Source organism: Perca flavescens, chromosome 6 (genome assembly GCF_004354835.1).
Source record: "Perca flavescens isolate YP-PL-M2 chromosome 6, PFLA_1.0, whole genome shotgun sequence".
In the NCBI taxonomy this organism is placed as follows: domain Eukaryota; kingdom Metazoa; phylum Chordata; class Actinopteri; order Perciformes; family Percidae; genus Perca; species Perca flavescens.
Genome location: NC_041336.1, coordinates 30,693,304 through 30,715,797, shown reverse-complemented (window position 1 = coordinate 30,715,797; position 22,494 = coordinate 30,693,304). Strand labels below are relative to the sequence as shown.

Sequence of the window (22,494 nt, the reverse complement as noted above, 5' to 3'; positions counted from 1 at the left end):
GTGATAGAAATTATCTAAGGCAGGGATCTTCAACAGGAGGTCCTCGGAGTCAATGCAGGGGGGGCCTCCAAGTGTTTTTCAGAAATTAAAAAGTCTTAACATGACTTCAACATATTATAAGCAAATATAAATCCCCACTGCTTAATGGCCTAGGTGGTCATTAAGGCAATCCACAGATACATTTAATCCTAAGGATTCTCTGTGCCACATGTATGTTTTAACATTAAAACATGATTTATAAATCCATGCCAACTATTATTAGGCTATTTTAATAGCTTAGTATTCTATGCAAAAAAGGTATAAAGGCTTTAGGCCGCCCTAAACGTTATTGTAGACCCAGTTTATTATGCAACTTCATTTTATACAGTATACAGTATGTAGTAGGGGGTCCCTGCTCCATCCGTCCTTCAGTTAAGGGGTCCTTGGCTTGAGAAACATGGAAGACCCCTGATCTAAGGGATGCACAACAGTGAATTCAGGAATCGAATGCCTACAGAGAGGGAGGACACGCGGACAGTACCTGATCCTGTTGTAAGATTTGAGCCCGCCTTGGTTTTTCTAGTAAATACATCCAGTTAGGGTTGGACTCAGCACATGCACTCCATAAACGATACTGTACCTTTGTTTACACATTCGGGGTTGCAAATTTTGTTTGTACTTTTTCTTTCTCTTTTTCTCATGGTATGGGAAATCATTCAACTTTGTGCATGCACTGATCCATTTGTGCTAAGTGTCACGCAACTGAACAAATTGTTTCCATATGAAATGTCTGTAAACAACAAAAACAATAATTGCAAATGAAAAATAAGACTACACTTTATTTTAACTCTAAATATTGATTTTGTTGTTAAATGTTTTTAGCCAGTACACACTTTGGCAACGTTTCCTTTTGTGTTTTGTTGTTCTGTGATCAGTGACAGAAGTGATACCTTATTATATTCTATTTGGCATTTGCCAATAAAAGATAGATTAAGGAAATGTTCATGCCCACACATGCACTTTACTCCCTTCTATCGAATTAACACCTTTGGGTGAGCTTCATTAAATCTCCTCATGCTGGGGCGTCAGTGTGATGTGTCTCCCTCTTCCTTTTACTGATTGACCTTGTGCATCAACACTCTGGCTTGTGATCGGTGGGATCTACACCAGACATGGTGGTTTCACACCTTTCACTGAGGCAGTATTATGGATCGCACGTAACTTCTAGGCAAGTCCGGCCCTAAGAAGCAGCTCGATTGGTCGGGGTTAGGCATTGGCCTCGAGTGGTTAAAGTTAGGATAGCCGATTGGTCAGGGGATAGGACCTGAACAAATCAGGTTACGTTACCTAGCGTAAACATGGACGCCTGGCCAATCGTAGCTGTGAATGCTTTTGAAGGGCGGGACTTGCCTCAAAGCTGCGTGGGTTCCATAATAACGCTTCACTGAGGGGGGGAGGATGACATACTTCTTTTTACCACTGCTTTTAAAGAGTTATTATCTGTTTGTAGTTATTCATGGTGCATTTCCTCACTTCATCAATTACTTTTTAGGCTACCATTGAGTTCTAAAACTGAGATTTTATTATAGCAAAACATTAAAAAAAAAAATCAAGTAATTTTTTTTGTGAAAGTGCAGTGATCTTTTCTCTTGTTTCAAGATACTTACTGACACTAATGAAAAGATCTGTCAAGACAGTCATGTCCTTAGTGGACAGGATATCTTATCTTAATGGAGTATAAAATAAGGCCATGCGTCAGCAAACACATGATGATTTTTTTATGTGTTGGTTATCTAAGAATGTATATTTTCCTAGTGGACATCTTTACTTAATCGAAGGAAATGGATGTATTTCTTGATCATCTGTCACCATGTGTGTGTTGATGCAGATCTGTATACAGATGCTGATTAAAAAAAGGAAACATTTTTGAGTGCTAAAAAGTACATAAATATAACAATTTATATAGTTTACATTTTATTTATTTTTTTCAGCAAAATTTACTCAAACAGGAGTTAAATGTGCATTATGACTATATTCAACAGCAGGTAAATACACATTTGGTGCTCTAGTATAGCCACATTTCCACTGCCTGGTACGGCGCGGCTCGACTCACTTGTAAGCGTTCTTTTTTGGATTTTCATTTGAAAAACATTTGCCTACTTTTGTTGGTATCACCACACTTAAAGATCCAAGCGAGCTGAGCCAATACTAAAAGAGTAGGCGGGCATGTGTGAGTGTCTCTGCCTGACAGAAAGCGGCCAGCGCCGGTGTAAACCCAGGGAAAGAACAACTACTCACATCGCAAAAATGAGTAGGCCTACACATTTTGGAGAAAGGAAAAATAATCTTTAAAATAGAACCATCTGAAAGTAGCACAAGGAAACAATGCCATTGGGACTGAAGTTTAAGCCTAAAAAATATTCTTTTTTTTTACAATTTCACAATTTTATTTATTACTTGTGTTTTTTTTAGATCTTCCTTCGCTTTTATTTTTGTATCACATTTTTACCATTCAGCTGGAAGTCCATTCAGTGGGTTGAATTGTTTAACCTGACTTCAATAATGATGCTAACATATGGAGGGGAGTTTACTCTGAGACACTTAACATCGCTCTCCTTTGCTGACATGTAGTTGAAAGCAAACCAAAGCATGCCATGCCTTGCTGCCTCCCCTCCCCAACAAGCTGCGATACAATAGGCCAGTCACCACGCCGCCCTGTCCACTCCCCCTCTGTTAGCTACAAAGCACTGGCATGCTTCTCCAGTTCCCCCTAATTGCTGCAGTGTGGCCACTAATGAGCATCACCCACACCTCGCTGCTGCACCACCTCCCACCCCCTCCTTACACACACACACACACACACCACTCAGCCTGTCTTTGTCTCCGTCTCCGTCCGGCCAGAAATGCAAGATTATCAGGCAGGTTACAACTAATCCTCTGGCCAGACAAACTTTGAGTTCGTGAAAAGCACTATTAAATTAAATGTATTATTATTATTATTTAGAAGAGAAAACAAAGGCAAATGGTGCCATCTTTACCCATACTACACTTTGTAAACATTCACTACAAACCCCCTTCCTGCTTCAACTTCGACCTCCCATGCTCGCTGTCAATCAGACTGAATTAATTTCGTTAAAAACTTGTATTTAGAGGTTGTAGCAGAATAGGTCTATGTGGTTTAATTTTCAAAAACACCCATATACATTTGTACTGCACATTGCTGCAGCTCCTCTTTTCACCCTGTGTGTTGAGCTCTCTGTTTTAGCTACAGAGTGAGGCATCTCACTTCTGTACCATCTTTGTTGGGAGTCGCACATGCCCAGTAAGTACTGCTAGCTAGTCAGTTGCAGAGTATGAGGGCGTGCCACGCTAGCAGCTAGGCGAGCATTATAACGTGTGTTACAAAGTGATGCGAGTTTGTCTCTGAAGTAAAGGCTGGACTACAATAGAGCTGTTTGGAGCAGTTTGTGAACAGTGTTTTCTGTTGGAGATGGTAAGTCCCTTTGGGGTGGACTTTGGGCTTTTTCCCTTTTTAAACCTATAACATGCACAAAAAGATATATAACACAATAAAGGAAAGGGGAAAAGTCAAAAAGCATAATATGAGCACTTTGTTTGCCACACCAGTTGAAGAAATATGCCAATTTAATGCTGCTTCGATCTCATTAATGCTTACTATAATTTTGTGTGGCCATTTTTCTTTAGCTGTTTTTTTTCTGGCTCTGGCACTGGAGGTTGTTCTCCCCATTCTTAATACTGTCTCTGATTGGCTCTGTTTATCGAGACATCGATGAGCACAACATCAGACCTAATGAATCACTGAAAATAATCATAGAAGTATCATCCAAAATAATATGGACATTTTATGAATCAATATACATATATATTATTAATAAATACATAACTAACTTGTGAAACATAATGATCACCAGCTCCACAGTCCAAAGTGACATGTTCAAATTGTTTCTTTTGACCGACAAACATTCTCCAAGACCTAATAGTAATTAATTTACAGTCATATTAGACTAACTGAAACCAGAGAATGTTTTGCATATTTGCTTGATAATCACTGAAACGATGAATTGATTGTCAAAATTGCTGTTGATTGAGCTTCAGTAATTAATACATTTACTGATTGTCTTTCTGTACCTACTGAGACAAAATCAAATTAAGAGGCTTTTCTAAAATGCAACACAACTGATTAATGTTATATTTGGGACAAACTGCAGACAAGTGTCAGCTCCCATTTAAAGAAATTTACTAGGTATGTCTGTGTCCTTTCTTTTTTTCAAAAACATATTATTTTGCAAAACTTGAACAAGTTGCACTGTGGGCTTGACCCCCACAATAGGCCTCAGCTGTGTGTATCTCCCTCCCTTTTTGTTTGCGTAGCTCCACTCTTTCAGTTTTTTCTCTGCAATTAGTGCTTCAAAGCCCCAGTCTCTTCCATTACTTTCTCCCTCCTCTGTCTCTGTAAATGTTCCTATCAGGGGGTCTGAGGTGGTGTGGAGTTGTTGGTCATGATGTCTGCTAAAAGATCTATAGTCTCTCCCCAGCACATCACATATGCAGACACAGCGGCACTGAAAGATAAATCATTCGGAGATGATTCCTATTTCTATCCCTCATCCCAGCCCCCACTCCGCTCAGGTCCTTTTTCAGGTTCTAGCTTTTGAAACACACAGTGATGGATGGAGCCTTAACAGTCCAGGCCGGGCGGAGGCTGTGACAAATGCCTCCAGCACAGCCTGTTGATAGGACTACATTAGCCGAAGTTAAACTGAAGTGAATTAAAGGAGAGGAGCCATGCGTGTCCACGCATCTCTCTGAATAACAACCACAAACAAGGACAGGAGGAGACTGATGGACCATCATCGTCAATTTAGTAATCCAGTTACCCAGTGCATTTCACTGTGCGTTTGCTATTCAATGTTTAGCATTCTCAGAAATGTAATTTCAAAAAAATTTGAAGAATTCAAAATATCATCCCAATCTTTGGTAGATTTTTACAAGGTGGATTTCTTTGGTCATCGGGTCTGGTGAAAAGATTCCCCCACAGTCTTTGTGCGGATGGAAATCAGCCATTTTTTTAAAAACCAGAAGAGCGGGGAGGTATATGCAGTACAGATGCTCGGATTAAAAAGGGCTGACCACAACATGTTTTAGACTTCCTGTTTCACTTTTGATCTCTGTCTCGCAGGATGCAGAGGAGTATGCCGAGCTGCCCGTCAGACACAATGAGGACCAGCTGAACAGCCAGCTGGCTCAGCAGCTCCCCCTGCAGGTTAACCCCCACTCCTATGACAGCGCCCACACCAAGACCCACCTGCTGCTGCAGGCCCACTTCAGCCACGCCCAGCTGCCATGCAGCGACTACAACACCGACACCAAGACAGTGCTGGACAACACCATCCGAATTTGTCAGGTAAGATTAATTGGGCAGCTGCAACAAATTACTAATGTGATAAAAATGTAATTCATTTAGCTGACACTTTTATCCAAAGCGACTTACAATAACCATGTGGGTACAACCCAAAAATTGCAAAAAATCATGCAAGTACATCAAGTTCATCAAATACACTGATCTGCTTCATGTGCTACACTTAGAAACAAGAAGAGACAGAGAGAGAATTTGGTTGTTTTTGTGGCGCAGGCCCAACAGATGAGTTTTCAGTCTGCGACCGAAGATGTGTAGAGTTTCTGCTTTCCTGATGTCAGTGGAGAGTTTGTTCCACCATTGTGGAGCCAGGACCACAAACAGCCATGACTTAGTAAAGCGTTAGCTGGGCGGCACTGGTAGTCAGTGTAGTGGATGGGCTTGGGTGTATAGTTTGACCATGTCCTGGATGTAGGATAGGCCGGAGCCATTCGCAGCACGGTAGACCAGTACCAGTGTCTTGAATCGGTTTCGAGCAGCCACCGTTTTAATATAGCGCCTTTCTTCTTTACCGGACAAAGCGCATTCAAATTTGCCTCTCATTCACATATACCGATGGTGGCGGAGCTGGCATGCAAGGCTGCTGGGCCACTACAAGGCGCGCCTGTAGGCTCGCTGCAAAAGTGACCGAGAGAGGTAACTGTTGTGGTCCCAAGAGAGAAAGACCTCGCTCTCTCTGGACATTGCTGGTGTCTCTCTTCTACAGAAAGTCGCTAGATTTGTCGCTAGTCGCCTTTTTGAACCCGCTTCTCCGTTGATTGCAGAGCCGGTGTAGGGATGTTGCAACTCCCCACCCCAGCTGCTGTACTACGCATGCGGGTGACACGCACGCACACACACAAATAACACATAACTACAGATTCTCCAAAAACTATTTTGCCACAACTTGGGCTCTGGGTGTGTTATATACACTGTATTTGAAATAATTGGAACCATTTGTTTTCCTGAACATGGATATACCAAAACCAAAACTAATTTGACCATTTTAGGTCAATATTTTCCACCCGGAAGCTGTTCTGGTGCTGAAACAGCTGCTTAAAGTCTCACATTGCTAAGCTGTATCAAGGCCAAAATGGGGACAATTTATTTTGAATAGGACCACGTTATTATGTATCGCCTGTTAGCATAATGCTATCTGAATGGACCTCTGAGAGGAAGTCCTGCCCTGGCGGCTGACAGGTGTTTATATTGTGATAGCCTAGCCTCTAAATGTTGTATCTGTCACCGTTACTTATCATTCTCTGTGTATTTTCTTTTCAACGCCAGTTCGACCATCTTCTTTCCCCGGCTTTGTGCCATCTCAAACAAAATTTGTGTGAAGTTAGAAGGGTGAAATCGCAAATGTTAAAACCGTTTTGTGAGGATGCCGCGAAATCAGCTGTGTGTGTTCACCATGGAAACAGTAACTTCACTGCGCAGCAACACGGCTATTTTTTGTTAGGTAAAACATAACAAGAATACAGTAATGGATGTTGCTGTACTGTTGCTTTGTTTCACTAGGGCTTTTTGCAGTTACTGTACAAACGACTACCATTTTTCTCCAAAACGACACACATTTGAGATAAGACGTTTTGTCACATAACAAAGGATGCCTTGAATGTCATGAAAATGATAACTCATTTTTGACCAAAAATGCAGTTACTGCCTTTTTGCTTTGTAGGGCAGTATACTTATCTGTCTTTATTTCTGTTGTTTCTGTCATACTGCTGCAACAACCGAATTTTCCTATCTCCTTGCTGTCTTATTTAGATTAGATTGTATAGGTTAGTTTTTAATCTTAACAATGGAAGTAATGGTGCTTGTTAAAGCATCTGTATATGGACAAAATGTATTAATAAGTAGGATCATTTGCAAGAATACCTTCCCAGGTGCTGATAAAAGCAGGAATCATATAACAGCTGTCTACCCTGATGAAGTCTGTGCGGGATGCATTGTTCGCACAGTTTAATTAGGTATTTCATAAACACATTGATACAAGACTTCTGGTGTTCAGTGATCCACTTTTGATTTTGTCATCATAAACGTTCCACAGTTTAACAGTACAGTGAAACAAGTTTAGAAGCATAAACACAAGCCTACATTTCTATTGAAATAACAGCTGAGTCATTTGATTATAGCAACATGATGTAAAGGTTAAAGAAGAATACATAACTGATAGATTTGAATTATGTACTGCACTGCACATGAAAAGAGAGCACATCTTGGGAAGCGGTGCTGTGTTGTCGATGAAGCCCGAGAATAAAGGGAATGTTAAACATTAGTAGGTGATTTGTAGCTGAACTTGCTGATCCATCTCATAAATAACATGATGCTCAGAGGTTAGATCTAACACCCAGGAATCTCATTGTCTGGCATCCACAAGGGGTGTTCACTCCGTGTTTATATGGCGTTGAGACAAGTGGCTGGAGACAAGGTTGTTGAACAACATAATACTTAGTGCCTGGTCAGGTTATTGGAGTCGGTAACGTTGATAACATCCCCTATAACTTTATCGATCAAAGATTGCCCATGCAGGTTGTTTTGCATCTAAGGTGTAATGTGCTCGCTGTCTCTACTGTTTGAAGTTAGGACCATGTCTCAACGTCTGTAAGCCATTGTCCACAGCTAAGGATGGGTGTTTGTGTGTGTGTGTGCATGTGCATGTGTACATGTGCTTGTGATTTTCCATGCTGTGTATCTGGCAGTGATATTGCATGGCTCATGGATGTGGCTACTTCTCTGGTGTCCTGCTGCTACCGTTTACTAAAAAGGTTCTCGTCTTCAGTTTCTTTATGGTTGTTTTTGAGTGTATGTTTTTATTGATACTTACTGTACATGAAGTAGTACATAAAGTCAGTGCAACGGTCTGTCACTACGTCACGGGTCTCGGCATGGCGTATCTAATTGCACACATGACACGCATGGACTCAGACGATTGTCACAGTCGGAGAGCGAAAGAGGAACATTTATTGATAAATTACATCAGGAAAAATAAATAAATGAATTCAACCCAACGCAAAACTTTACCAAACAAAATGGCCTGGGCCAAACTTAAAAAAAGTGGGGATTCAAAACTCTGCTTATTTGAAACCCTGCTGGGTGTAGGTTGAGATGGCATAACAATATAGATTGTCTTTTAAGTTTATACTTTCTTCTCCTCAGGCCATGCTGGATGTTGCTGCCAATGAAGGCTGGCTCGTTACGGCCGTCAGCATCTGCAACCTGGTGCAAATGATCGTCCAGGGCCGCTGGCTGCACGACTCCTCATTACTGACGCTGCCACATATAGAACAACAAGACCTCTATCTTTTCAGGTACACAACATCCCTCCACCACAGGTACAGCCTTGATGCCTGTACAATGACTTGTAGCTAGCTCTAGTAGATGGTTAATCTGCCTCGTTGCTCTCCCTGCTTCCAAGCTGCGCTTACTGTAGAATCAGTGACCATTACATCTCGTCATGTTCCATTAATGTCTGAACAGCATCTTCACATGTTGACGCTAGGTGTTAAGGCTTTCATAGCGTTAAAGGGTAACTGTGTTTTTTTTTTCTTTCTTCAACCTGTACCCTATTTTCCTATGTTTCTGTCTCTAAGTGACTGATGGGAACAACAATCTTTGACATTGGTCCAGTATTAAGTGAGATCGCTGTAGTCTGCAGCGGCGAAACAAGCTGCAATGTAAAGTTAACGGGCAATTGCACACCTTCAATTTACAACCACAAAAAGTGCTAATTTTGCCACTGACAGGCTCAGATTATTATGAAGTGAACATTATGGAAAGGATTTCTACAGAGATAGACCTTTTGTTAAAGAGTGAGATGCTTTTTTGTTTGTTTGATGAAATATCCCCAAAATCGCTATTGTCAAACCCACCGGACTCCATTTAAATAAACAGTAATTTTATCACTGTAAAACACACTTCATTCAAAGTCGACAGAAACAAAATAATACTCAAAAGCCATCTTGGTCCGTCTTTTCACTGTTCCAACCGTCACAGCTCTGGTTTGGTTTAAATAAACCCTTAATTCACCCATTTACATGTGAAAATATCCTGGCTCTAAACACGCTTAAAGTATTGTTTATTTAAATGGAGTCTGGTGAGTTTGGCAATGGCGATTTCGGAGCTGTGTCTGGTTAAACAAAAGGATCCTACTCTTTAACAAAAAGGTCTATCTCTGTAGGGATCCTGTCCATAATGTTGTCAGACACTTAGAATAATGATCTGAGCCTGTCAGCGGCAAAAACAGAACTTTGAGTGGACTGAAATTGACGATGCACATTTGCCCCATAGGGTTACATTGCCCAGTTTGCGGCTATCGGTTACAGTGTTCTTGCTCAATACGGGACCAATTTCAAAGATGTCTGTTCACATCAATCACTTACACCAGTTACTGACACCAATGCATGGGTAAACACTTTAAGGTCTGGCTGCTGTAACAACAAACATAACTCTGTATTGTGCGTATTAGTGCATGTTTTTCTGTTCCTAAGCATTACCACCTTTAGGAATGCAATCACTTATGCAATCATTTACATTCTGAAAACCTCTCACACTGGTACAAACACACATGCAGTCACACATAGGACCTAGTGAGTGTTCAAAACAAACTGGGATATTTTTTCCACACACACACACACACACACACACACACACACACACACACACACACACACACACACCATAAAGATTTTCAGGCCTGCAACCTCCAGTGTAGAATATTTTTGTCCAAACTCAATAAAAATGGTAAGAGAGGGATGAGAAGGGAAGACATGCAGTCCCTGTGGTGAGAGACAGCAGGAAGCATGAGGTAGGATTTGTTGTAATGCTGCCTCATTACTGAGAATCTCTCCCTTCCCCCTCTTAACTCCATAGAAAATGGGCAAATAAGAAGGAGAGGCCAATCGAAGGACTTCCTGAGCTGATTGCTGCCTGCAATGGAAAGGAAAGTGTTTTCGCTGCTATCGTTGGGCAAGAGTTTCAATCAAGTCAGATTGCACAGGTAAGATTACAAATTCTATCACAGCAAGAACACAAATATCGTATTGTGAGGCCTCTGGTGATTCCCCACCCCCCAGGGAGTATGAGTATCCATCAAAATCAGTAAAATATTTACTTTGGGAAATGTTGATTTACTACTACAAATAACCACAAAAGAACATACATTGCAAGGACTTTAATGTTGTACATTTTAGAAAAATTATCTTCAGAATGGACCTATTCCCACATTTAGTGCATGCAGGTCACACACTATCGCTCTGTCTCACACACACACACACACACACACACACACACACACACACACACACACACACCATTATCAGTCATGTGCCATGAGCAGTCTTGTCACTGTGGTCGCAGATACCTCCAGGATCCCCAATTACAGCTCCATTGATAGGGCTTACAGCTCCAATTTAAGTGCTAATTGCAGCAGTAATGAGTGTCCGGGCACAACGGCAGGCCCTGTGGCTTCACCCAATCAGGGTCCCCGCTTTCCTCCATCCCCACCTTTACTCCTCCACCATGTGTGGAGTGTGGCGGCCTCTCTAATTAAATAATTAGATGTGCAGCAGCGTTCCTGTCTGACTTGCCCAGGGAGAGTCATCCTCACATAAATAGCTTTTGCTGGGTGAATCAGAGAGGCTTTTCTCCTCTCAGCCCTCATAAACACTGCCCCCCACACACACACGCACACACACACACCCTTCCACCACTGTTTTTTCCTATCACATTTTTCTCTGTGCCTTTTTATATTTTTTATGTGTCATGTCATCCTCATGGTGGGGCTTTTGCGTTGAGCCAAATGTTAAATTCTCCATAAAAACACTTAAGAGGCACCCAAGACGAGGGAACAGTGTCAGTTGGAATAAATCAAGCTTTTATCAACAGCAGACTTACTGTACACTAGCTGACAGATCTGTCCATCTAACACAGATCCCTCTTCAAACTCTCATTTTCTTTCTGTTTTTCTCACAATTCTGTACTTCCTTTCTGAGCACCACTATCACGTCACATGAGGAAATGCAGTTCCCATCGTTTTCAGCTTGCAGCGGGGTTGGTGGAAAATGGGTAGGCTGCCTGTGCAAAGTGGGCAAGGGGGGGTATAAGACTGCATTCACACACACTCAGGCGGTCGTCAGACAGGTCGATGAAAAACGCAGGTCTTCCCATTCATTTTGAAAGTGGGCAGTGAGTTAAAGCTGCGGCGGTGGGGGAGCCGAAATAAAATGACAGATTCAACTTTTGGAGAAATGCAAGCCAACAGTGTGGTTTGAAGTAAACAGGAAACATCACTGCCTCTATCTCTGCCACAAGAAAGTTTTAAAACACTATGAGGGTAAAAAAATTAAAACACAAGAACACAACAGGACGTCACACAGATGGGCCCATGCTGCACCTGTGGCAAATCAGCCGGATCGCTTTTCTTGGTATGAATGCCCTCCAAACCATTCTCTCTCTCTCTCTCTCTCTCTCTCTCTCTCTCTCTCTCTCTCTCTCTCTCTCTCTCTCTCTCTCCTGTCACCATCTTGTTTCTCCCCGGTCAGGCCTGGTCCTTCCTGAGTCATCTCCCGGTGCTGGAGGTTGAGATGAGTGTGAAGGGCTGGTGGGAGGAGAGCCAGGAGGAGACGGAGCGGCCCCTCCCTGCAGCAGGAACCAACCCGAAGGCGGAGCGCCGCTGGCTGGATGTCCACGCTGACCAGGAGTACGTCCTGCAGGTGTCACTGAGACGCATCAACCTGGGCCAGCAGAGGGTCAGTATGCACAATACCCTTGGATAAAGTACTTGAAAGCAATACTAGTATCTAATATGTACTGTACTTAACTATCAAAAGTCATGTTCTAAAATTAAATGTACTTTATTATTAGATTTTTTTTTTTTTTATTATGAACGTTGTTGTGGTTTCTTTATAGTAAAGCATCATATTCAAGGTTTACACTCCTTCTCGAACATCAAATACAGTGAGCTTCTGATTTAGTGTTGCGCTGATTTAAGTTGGGGGGGCTGGGTTAAGAAAATCGCTCCAGCCTGTTTTGAACTCACCCCTTAGAAACTGAAACGTAGCTGCAGTTTGGTGCTGGGACACAGACTCTTCTAGGAAACGCGGTATAAATACTTGTCTCGTATGCAAAATTATTAAAAAAGAAGAGAATGTACTCCTGGGTCTATGGTCTGTTAGTTTAAAGGGACAACTGATGATACAGTAATGTATCACTAAACATCTAGGACTGTAACAATTATTACATAATTGTCTAATTTTATTTTTTTATTTTTTTAATAATTGCTGTGTCTTTGTTTAAAGGTGCTGTAGGTAGGATTGGGAAGATCCATGTCTTAGCCAAAAAATTTGAACATCGGCAACTTCTCAGTCCCTCCCCCCCTTTCTGCTAAATCCCAAAACGGTCTCCTAAGCCCCTCCCCCCACAAGGGAGAAAGAATGCGTGTGCATGAGTAGTGATTCACACGCAGTTAGACCGCAGTTTAACCGCAATTAATTGCTAACATTAGCTAGGGTCTTAAGTTGTGTTTATTAGTTTGTGTTATTACATCATGTGGGACACATGACAGTGATTAAACCAAAATATGTATTCTGTGATTCATTCAAAACTTTTATTTGTTTAAAAAAGTAATACATTAATACATTAATACATTTTAAAATTTGACTGAAAGAGACAATTGTATTGTTAATGACAATTAAATAATTAAATGTGACACAATTAAATGTAAAGCCAAAATTTTGAAGTAGTACAGCTCTAAAAACAGCACAAACTGACTTTTTTATAATAAATCAGATGGCTTTATCAGCTGTACTATTTTGTGTAGCATAGCATAACACAGTTTCTGTTCACTTTCCCTGTCAGCTATTAACAAAGTTGATCATATCTTTTGAATTGTTATATCCAGAAATCACGTAAAGGCCACCTCAGTGAGATTTCATAATGAAATAAACTTTATATGCTGAGTATGTACGCCTATGTACCACAGTGGTACTGTACATTCTGTGTCTCTTATTTCAGAGAAAGCAGGACAGTAAGGCCCAGGCACCGAGGTTCCCCAAGGCCAAGGATGAAGGCTGGTTCCTGGTCATGGGAGAGGTGGATCGCAGGGAGCTGCTGGCTGTCAAACGGGTCGGATACGTGCGCCACCGCACCGCTGTGTCTGTGGCCTTCTACACACCGGAGAAGACTGGGAAGTAAGAATGGGTAGAAAGAGAAATAAAGCCAGATATAGTCTTGCATTGCCGAGCCTTCCTCCACAGCGCTGCGGAAGAGTCTGGCTAGTCCACACAGCATTACGGGATGGGAGAAAAACGTGCTCTGGTTTATTGGCAGTTCTTTAAACCAATCACAATCGTCTGAGTTCCAGCACCATGGTGCCGCTGCAAAATAGCCTCGGGAAGAAACATTTTGGTGGAACATGTGTACGTTCAAAAAGTTGTTTTAGTCGTGCAAGAGAAAACTCAGATTGGACAGATAGTCTAGCTAGCTGTCTGGATTTACCCTGCAGAGATCTGAGGAGCAGTTAACCATAGTCCTCAGAAATCAACCGGAGTTTAGAACGCCAACATTAAGAAAGCAAAAGGTGAGGGATTTCTGGCCTTAAAAGAGGGGCATCCGGCACAATTTCCGGCAGCACTTGAACATTACCGAACGTGGAACGTCGTCGATATAGATTAAACCAGACACAAGCTTTCCCCATTCCCTCCATGTACAGCGATTGAAAGGAAACACCTCAGTTGAACTGTATCGTCAGACAAACGCTATGGATTAGTAGCAGAAACACAGTTGTCACAGCTTTATGGTCAAACATTTCCAAATTTACTGTATTTAACAATTTCAAAGAAGGCATGGCCCGTACTGGTCCAAGAACTCATTAAAATATTATTGACTTTTAAGATTTGTTTTTTTACTTCTCTACCCCGTCTGTGGTTCGCAGACCGAAGCCCAACGGTTCCTACTGAAGATGTACATCTTTAAAATGGCTCACAAGTATAGAATAAAATAAAACTAAATAAAAGAAACAGCTGGCATCATGAGCGTTTGGTAAAACGTTACTCTTTGGTGCTTAAGTGGGTATTTGAGGCAGCAGGACTGTGTACTGTGTGTGGGATTGAGTTAAATGGAACCTATTTAAGATAGGAAAAATGCAGAATATCACCAGACTTATCCTATAAACCAGGGGTCTTCAACGTCTTTTAGGCCAGAGACCCCTTAGCTAAAAGAGAGACAGAGTAGCATATATTGTATACAATTGAGCTGCATATTAAACTGGGCCGAATGGATGAAAAGAAGTGTTATTTATGCATCCTGTTTTAACGTTAAACATACATCCGGAAGGCACAGTGATTCCTTAAGCATAATTGTATGGCTACCGTAGTTACCTACCTATCGGTCTCTGTGTCCGTGGGCCTGATCCATGTCTCGCTGTAGACACAGCTGAGAAGTCAAAGACAGCCAAATTCACCGTAAACCCACAGATCGCGGAGCAAACACAGGAGACGCCAAAACAATGGCCGCTCCCCGCCTGATCGCTGCTAGACAGATTAGAGAACACGGGCAGCGAAATGAAAATAGCTCAACTTCACGGCTCTGTGCAGCTATTCACGGCGCCGTGCAGCTATTCGCGGCGCTTCAGCGTGCGGTGTGTTTCTAGCGTTCCGTTCTAACTGCTGACCCATGTACCTTGTGGTTTCAGGTGCATCTACACACTGTACCTGATGAGTGACAGCTATCTGGGTCTGGACCAGCAGTACGACATCCACCTGAATGTAACACCCGCCAGCATCTCTGCTCAGGTCAACTCCGAGGTGTCCGACTCAGTGAATCGTCTGACCCTCAAGGGGAACACTGACCGAAAAAGTCGTTGATCAACAGATGAGTGGGATGAATCTGAAACACAAGCGATTGTATTAAAGGATTTCTTCCTGGCATCCTCAAACTGCTGTCCGTGTCACTGATTGGTGATGATCGGTGCATTCCAATGACTGCTTTAAAATGACAGAATTTACTATTTTGCTCCACCCACTTTGTATCAGCTTCTCATATCTAGTTTAGTTTAGTTTAGTTAGTCATTTCTAATATTGGCCACGTTTACGTGCAATATTATTCTGGTTTTGGCCCGTATTCCAAAAAGACAATATTCCAACTAAGCTGTTCACATGGCTTATCAAAATGAATATTCCACTAATATTCCTGTGTACATGCAGTCGTGCAAAACAGGATTTTTTTCAAAGTTTTCTTCTCCGGGCGTGAACTTGCAAACACAGCCTCCCTCTTTCAGTCCTTTAACAACCTTCTTGAAAACATCAGCGTAGCTGTTTGCGCATATCCAAAAACCTGTTCATATCCAAGTCTTTCATAATGTTTAAAAGTAGCTGTTTCTCCTTCCAGCCAGAGATGGAGGAGGGGGGGGGTTCTTTTGGCCATGCATATCTACCACAGCCCTGCAAACAGTTGGCTGGTTGGTTTGTGTGCAGCAACCACAGCAAAGCACAGAGCTCACCGTAAACCGTGAACAGGCGAGAGGCCGTAAACTGGGGTAAAAACTGTGATTGAGACACATATTCCGAATGCGCTGTATTCATGTCTAAAGAATGCCTCTAAAACCTGAATAATACTGGAATATCCCATGTGTCTTAATCGGAAAATGCTATATTTGGGGAAAGGCCTTATTCAGAATACCTAAACGGAATATGCTGTTTACATAACCTGTATCAAATTCTGAATATTATCATATTCGGAATAATAGTGCAATATTAGTGTGCATGTAAACGTAGTCAGTGGCAGTGACCTTCACTTCTTAGTTAAAACATCTGTATTGTGACTGCATTGCATTCTGGTCATTTGAAGCTGTTGTAGTGCAGGAAAAAGTTTTGTGTCTCTTCTACTTTGGATTTCTCTGATGATTTAATATCAGTGTGAAATGAGCGATGTAGAAGAATATCTAGTGATTATTTCAAAGAGAAAAGTTTTTGTTCACTGAAAGGGTAACTTAAATCTGGACCTTATTTTCCTATGTTTTTGTGTCTAAGTGACTGATGGGAACAACAATCTTTGACATTGGTCCAGTATTAAGCGAGATTGCTGCAGTCGGCAGTCAGCGAAACAAGCTACAATGTAAGTTAACAGGGCAATTGTCCAGCTTGTATTAACCTTCACAAAAGGCTTGTTTTGCCAGTGACCGACTCAAGTGTCTGACAACATTATGGAAAGGATTTCCTTTTTTTAAACATAAAAACATCCGCGAAATTGTGTTTGCTAAACCCACCAGACTCCATGTAAATAAACAGTAATTTAAGCATCATAAAATACACTTCATTCAAAGTCGACAGAAACAAAATAAAACTATGAAAAGCCGTTTTGGGTCGTCTTTCCACTTTTCCAACCATCGCAACTCTAGTTTTGGTTGAAATAAACACATAGTTTACTGATTTACATGTGAAAATATTTTGTCTCTATACACGCTAAAAGTATTGCTTTTTTAAATGGAGTCTGGTGGGTTTAGAGCTAGCGACTACATAGCTGTTTCTGGTTAAACAGAAAGGTCTCAAAGAGGTTTTAAAGGTCTATCTCTGAAGGGATCCTTTCCATAATGATGTCAGAGTATGTTAGTGGCAAAACGAGCACTTTTGTGAAGGTTAATACAAGCTGCACAATTGCCCTGTTAACTTACATTGTAGCTTGTTTCGCCGCTGCCGACTGCAGCGATCTCGCTTAATACTGGACCAATGTAAAAGACTGTTGTTCCCATCAGTCACTTAGACACAAAACTGTAGGTTGAAAAAAAACATAGTTACCCTTTAAAATATTTTGATCTTCTCATTTTGTTGATTTAACCTTGATTGAACAAGGCTGTCACATTCCACGTGGCTGTGAAATAAAGCTTTCTTTTTGCAAAAGTTGGAGGACACAACATGTAGTCATTATCTGAAAATCCTATGAAAGCTGGACACACAAAGGCCTCGCTATTCTTCAGATGAACTAGGTCATCCATCCACATCTAAGATAAAAAAAAAAGCTTTAGTCTGTAGGCATGCAGCATGCTTATACTAAGATCTAATAACGGATGGGGTTTTAAGCCCCCAACGTCGACTTCAAGGCAGCTCTGCAACCATCGACTTCAAGGCACCTAACCCTAACCATTGCCTAATCCTAGTGCCTTCCAGGCAGCGCTTGCCTGGAAGACAACGTTGGGGGCTTAAAACACCAAACACCCTAATAATGCTGGTAATTGGTGATCTCATGTCATGGAGACACGCAGGAAAAACTAACGCACAGAGAGATGGGCTCACGTAGTAGGAGCTGAAAAATAAATGAAAGGATTTGTGCCATAAAGAGTAATGTTAAAATGGATATTATAAAATAGGTATCATTCAGGAACCGGTATCAAAGTCACGGCATTGGTATCGGTATCGACATTTTTTGACTGTTACCCAGACATTAATGGTGTCGCACTTGGTTGTACACACAGAAACTCACAGAAGTAGTTGTGTGAAGAATAAAAGAAAAAGAGCTTGAGGCAGAAGTTTAAACCCTGTCCACTTATACACCTGTACGTTTACACCTAGCCACTTGTTGTGTAAAGTGGGCCATAGGCCAGATATGTGTCTGAAACCCCCTTTACCCAGATTCTGCCACCTGACCAGACACTATTAGATGATCCAACAGGTTTGCGGTTGCAAAGTGTCAGAAAGTTTTGTTTGTTGAATTTTGGGTGGGCTTTTCTAACTTGGGGAGAAAGGCTGGTTTATGCCAGCGGAGCATTCGCTGCCATTTTGTATGCCGCTGTAGTTTGTCTGGACAAACTGAGCTCCACAACATTTACTCAAAAAAATCAATTTCAGTCAACATCCAATATGTAACAGAGTCTACTGTAGAGTTATGTAAATAAGTCGCTTCGTTGACTGAGGAGGAGAAGGTCTGATAAGCAGCCCACAAAAAAAAAATTCTCTGATAGAAAATACACATATACTGGCAATATACTGTAATCTATGACAATTCACCATATTCAGTGTTTCCTCCCTGTCCATTAAAATCACAAATGTCTCTGTTGCCGTTAAACTGTTAGAATACCCTTGACTCTAATATTGCTGGATATTGTGTCCGTAAAAAAAATATATCAAGAATTGAGATGTGGTCAGAATTCAACATGCTTTACAGATTCAACTCGACAGAGAACAGGGTTTCCGCGGGGTCTTAAAAAGTCTAAAATTTCAAAATAAAAATTTTAGGCCTTAATAAGTCTTAGATTTGCAGAAGTATTGTGTTGTGGTCTTAAATCATTTTAAACAGGTCTAAATTATTTAAATTATTTAATTCCATGGTTTTGTAGTTCTTTCTTTTGTAGTCCAGATATAACTTTGATGTATTACGACTACAAATGAGACCAACATGCAAGTTATATTGCTGCCAATCAGCTTCTGTGTGATTGGTGCGAGTCTCTTTCAGATTTTACCACGGACATAGAACAGATTTCATTCTTCAGCTATGGGGACGTGCAAGTTTAGCGATACTTGGCTTGAATTACTGGAATTGTTGGGGCTTTGTAAATTATAGAGTGTGGTCTAGACCTACTCTATCTGTAAAGTGTCTCAAGATAACTCCTGCGCTGTAAGATTTTGATGTAAATTTACAGCTAAAATCTCTACTATTTTAATGGTATACAGGATCATACTGTAAATGGCAATGCATTCTGGGAGGAAATAATAATATCACAGCACTGTCTGCAAATGTTACAGATTACAGGTATTAACCATGGATGTATTAAGAGAACTGGATACAGTGTTCGGCGGAAGGCCCCGTACATTCCAATGAGAGTGCTCAAAAGCGTGTAAAGCAATCATGGAGCTTGGATCTTCCGCGTTGACTGGCCCATGACGTCACGATGGACATGCGCACCAACAGTTTGTTTGTGTTGTCGTAGCAACCGGTAGCAACATGCTCGTTCATGAGCTTTCTCTCATGTCTCTTACAAGTGGCGAACTCATGAACTCGCCATTTTCATTGTCTAAATTTGAGATGTTTGACAATGTTTAACGTTAGTGAATATTTTAGACTCTAAAATATTCACTAACGTTAAACATTGTGTTTTGTTGTTCCTGATCGTTTACATGCTTAGCTAAATAACCGATGGATGTATTTAGACAACAAAGGAGATGTAATCATTATGTTGTGCTACTAGCTAGCGCCAGCTACTAAGGTTAGCCTGCAGTTTCGTGAACAGATCTCATCCACGTTACAAGCTTTACAGCATACAGCCCTCGGATGTATCATAAGAGAGAACCAAGGCCATGTAATCACTATGTCTGTAGTAACGTTATGTAGGCATATAGCTATGTATACTGTAGTGTTACCGTTCTCTTAATACATCCATGCTAGCCACCGCTGATGTTAGCTACTAGCCGATAGCCCCGCCAGTTTGGGAAACGCTAATGACGTTACATCCACGTTACAGGCTTTACAGCATCCATACATCCCTCGGATGTATCGTAAGATAATACCATTGACGTATTAACAACGTATTAACTAGCTATATCCATTATTACAGCTACAGGACCTCGGGAGAACAGTCATATGAGCGGGCGGGCGCAGCCCCGCGGGTCTGCTTGTGTCCATTATGCGCATTCATCATATCTAGTTTAATAACTCTGGATTCGGTTACTAGTGAATGTTAAAAATTTTAAAAATCTTGATATTTTAAACAAGGACCCTTTTAAGTGTTCGGGCTGGTCAGTTGATGTACCCCAAAACAAATTATCCGCTGAAATATAGAAGTTTCTTTTGCCATGCAAAGTCTATGTTAAAAGTCTTTCTCGGCCATGGGATGCAGTTCCACCCTTATCCGCTAAGCCCATGGGGGCTTTAAAGGTGCCCTGCCACACGTATTTCATTACTTTGTGGTAATGTCTAAAGTTCAACCATGGACTCTGTAAAAAAAAATTTGTGGAAAAAATGCCTTGGTTACCTTGTTTCAAGCCATTCTAGCGTGGTATAGAAAGCCTGCAGGAAGACTCCGCTCGATTTCTGCCAGTTCTAATTATTATTCAACAAGCTAAGCTGTTTGACTCTGATTGGCTAACAGCTAGCCAATGAGAGCCTGGCTGTCAGCATCCTTTACCCAGCCCAACTGGGCGAGCTAATGAATAGTAATGAGCTCAGGCAATCTGATGTCAGACTGACCAGCTTTTGTAATTGGCCTGATTTCTCTGCTTATTTCTTTTCAGTGGCTAAAGCTGACAGAGGAGGTAGCAGTTCATTTTCACATTCACAACATAACACAAACACATATGGACCTAACATATTTCAAAAAATGCAAGTAAAAACGGTTTTGTATGGCAGGCCAGCTTTTAAGACATGGCGCTCTTTCTGGAGGCTTGGTATTAACTGTGAATACCAATGCATCTTGGTGAAAAAAAGGAAAAGGCGGGAATTACACTGCAGCCAGTATATAGAGAGCCAAAGTCCCACCCTTCTACTTCCGACCAATGGGACCTATCTTTCAAAAAAAGAGAGTCAATGGAGAGATAATTATTTTTTGATCCCGTTTGAATTGAGCCATGGATTACAAATATGATGTTTGTCAATTTAAAAGATAATTTTTCAACCGAAGAAAGTCTCAGTTTATTATTAAACTGTTGATGTATAAGACTGGGAAAATACGTAATTAGAAAGACACCCACACTTCAATGTCTCATGGATGATGTCTCGCTGAAGCTACGATGTCTCTGTGTATCGTACCGGGGTGTAACGTTACTCTAATGAGCAGAGGATCTCACCTGTTCTTTTGCTTCTCTGCTGAAAACACTTCACTGGATAAAACCCATCAGGTAAGATAACATTACATATGTTGTTTAACAGAGCTAAGCTAGCTAGCTAGCGAGCAAGTTGAGCATCAGCTTAGGTGAAGTTAATTGTGTGAGACGAGAGATGTAACTAACGGAGACTTTCTTCGGCTGAAAAATTATCTTTTAAATTGACGAACATCATATTTGTAATCCATGGCTCAATTCAAACGGGATCAAAAAATAATTTGCCTCTCCCCGTTCACTACCGTTAATCTTTTTTTCCGAATTAAGGTCCCATAAGGTCCACCGGAAGGGGCGTGACTTTGGCTCTCTATTACTGTAAATCCAAATAATTTACAGTAAAATGCCTTCAAATTTAAAAACGGTATGCTTACAGTAAATAAACAGTAGTTTACTGGCGAAGCTGCTGCCAGTATATTACTGTAAATTTACGGTGAAAAGTTTTACAGTGTTACAGCAACAATTCTAATTGTGTGACTCAGTGTTCATCTATTTGACCAAAAACCGTGAACTTTTAGGGGTTTTCTTTTTAGTAAATACCCTGAGAAAAAAAAGAGAGAGAAATAGACCCCGCAAACATCCATGAACTAAACCAGCTTATAACAACCACTGTGGCCTTATGGGTAAATAGCAAGGTACCAGTAAATGGTGACATCATCTATTCCATATTGTTAGGTTTGGTGCAGTGGTGGAATATAACTAAGTACATTTCCTCAAGTTCTGTACTTAAGTACACATTTTAGGTACTTGTACTTTACTTGAATCTTTTCTTTTTATGCCACTTTCTACTCCGCCACATTTCAGAGAGAAATGTTTCTTAAAGATTATTTTGGGGCATTTTTAGGCCTTTATTTGACCCGACAGCTGAAGTCATGAAAGGGGAGAGAGCTACCAACTGAGCTATCTGGGCGCCCAAAATGTACTTTTTACTCCACTACATTAATCTTACACCTTTAGTTACTTTACACATTAAGATTTTTACACACAAAACACATTTAGTTAATAAAATACAATGTTTAATTATAAATAATACTACCCAACAATATATAGTCCACAACACTGAGCTGATTGACCAAACTGTTTGGATGGTTTCCGGTTTCTAAAATGTGAGGATTTTTCTGCATCGAGTACTTTTACTTTTAATACTTCCAATACATTTTCCTGAGGATACTTACATACTTTTACTTAAGTAGTATTTTCAATGCAGGACTTTTACTTGTATCTAAGTGTTTTTACAGTGTGGTATGAGTACGTTTACTTAAACGATTTGGTGCTGCGAATGCAGCACCAAACCGG

The 22,494-nt window shown here is 41.0% G+C and overlaps 1 protein-coding gene across 3 annotated transcripts in view; it reads left to right on the top strand.

The window, feature by feature from the left end:
- Positions 1-15,891, top strand: part of ascc3 (activating signal cointegrator 1 complex subunit 3) — a 193,100-nt gene extending 177,209 nt beyond the window's left edge. For all 3 annotated transcript variants that reach the window (XM_028579494.1, XM_028579493.1, XM_028579495.1), the window contains exons 37-42: positions 5,180-5,404; positions 8,558-8,709; positions 10,271-10,397; positions 11,941-12,147; positions 13,412-13,587; positions 15,090-15,891. In XM_028579494.1, the coding sequence (XP_028435295.1) occupies positions 5,180-5,404; positions 8,558-8,709; positions 10,271-10,397; positions 11,941-12,147; positions 13,412-13,587; positions 15,090-15,261 (1,059 nt within the window). In that variant the 3' untranslated portion in view covers positions 15,262-15,891. The remainder of the gene's footprint in view (positions 1-5,179; positions 5,405-8,557; positions 8,710-10,270; positions 10,398-11,940; positions 12,148-13,411; positions 13,588-15,089) is intronic.
- Positions 15,892-22,494: the final 6,603 nt, after the last annotated feature.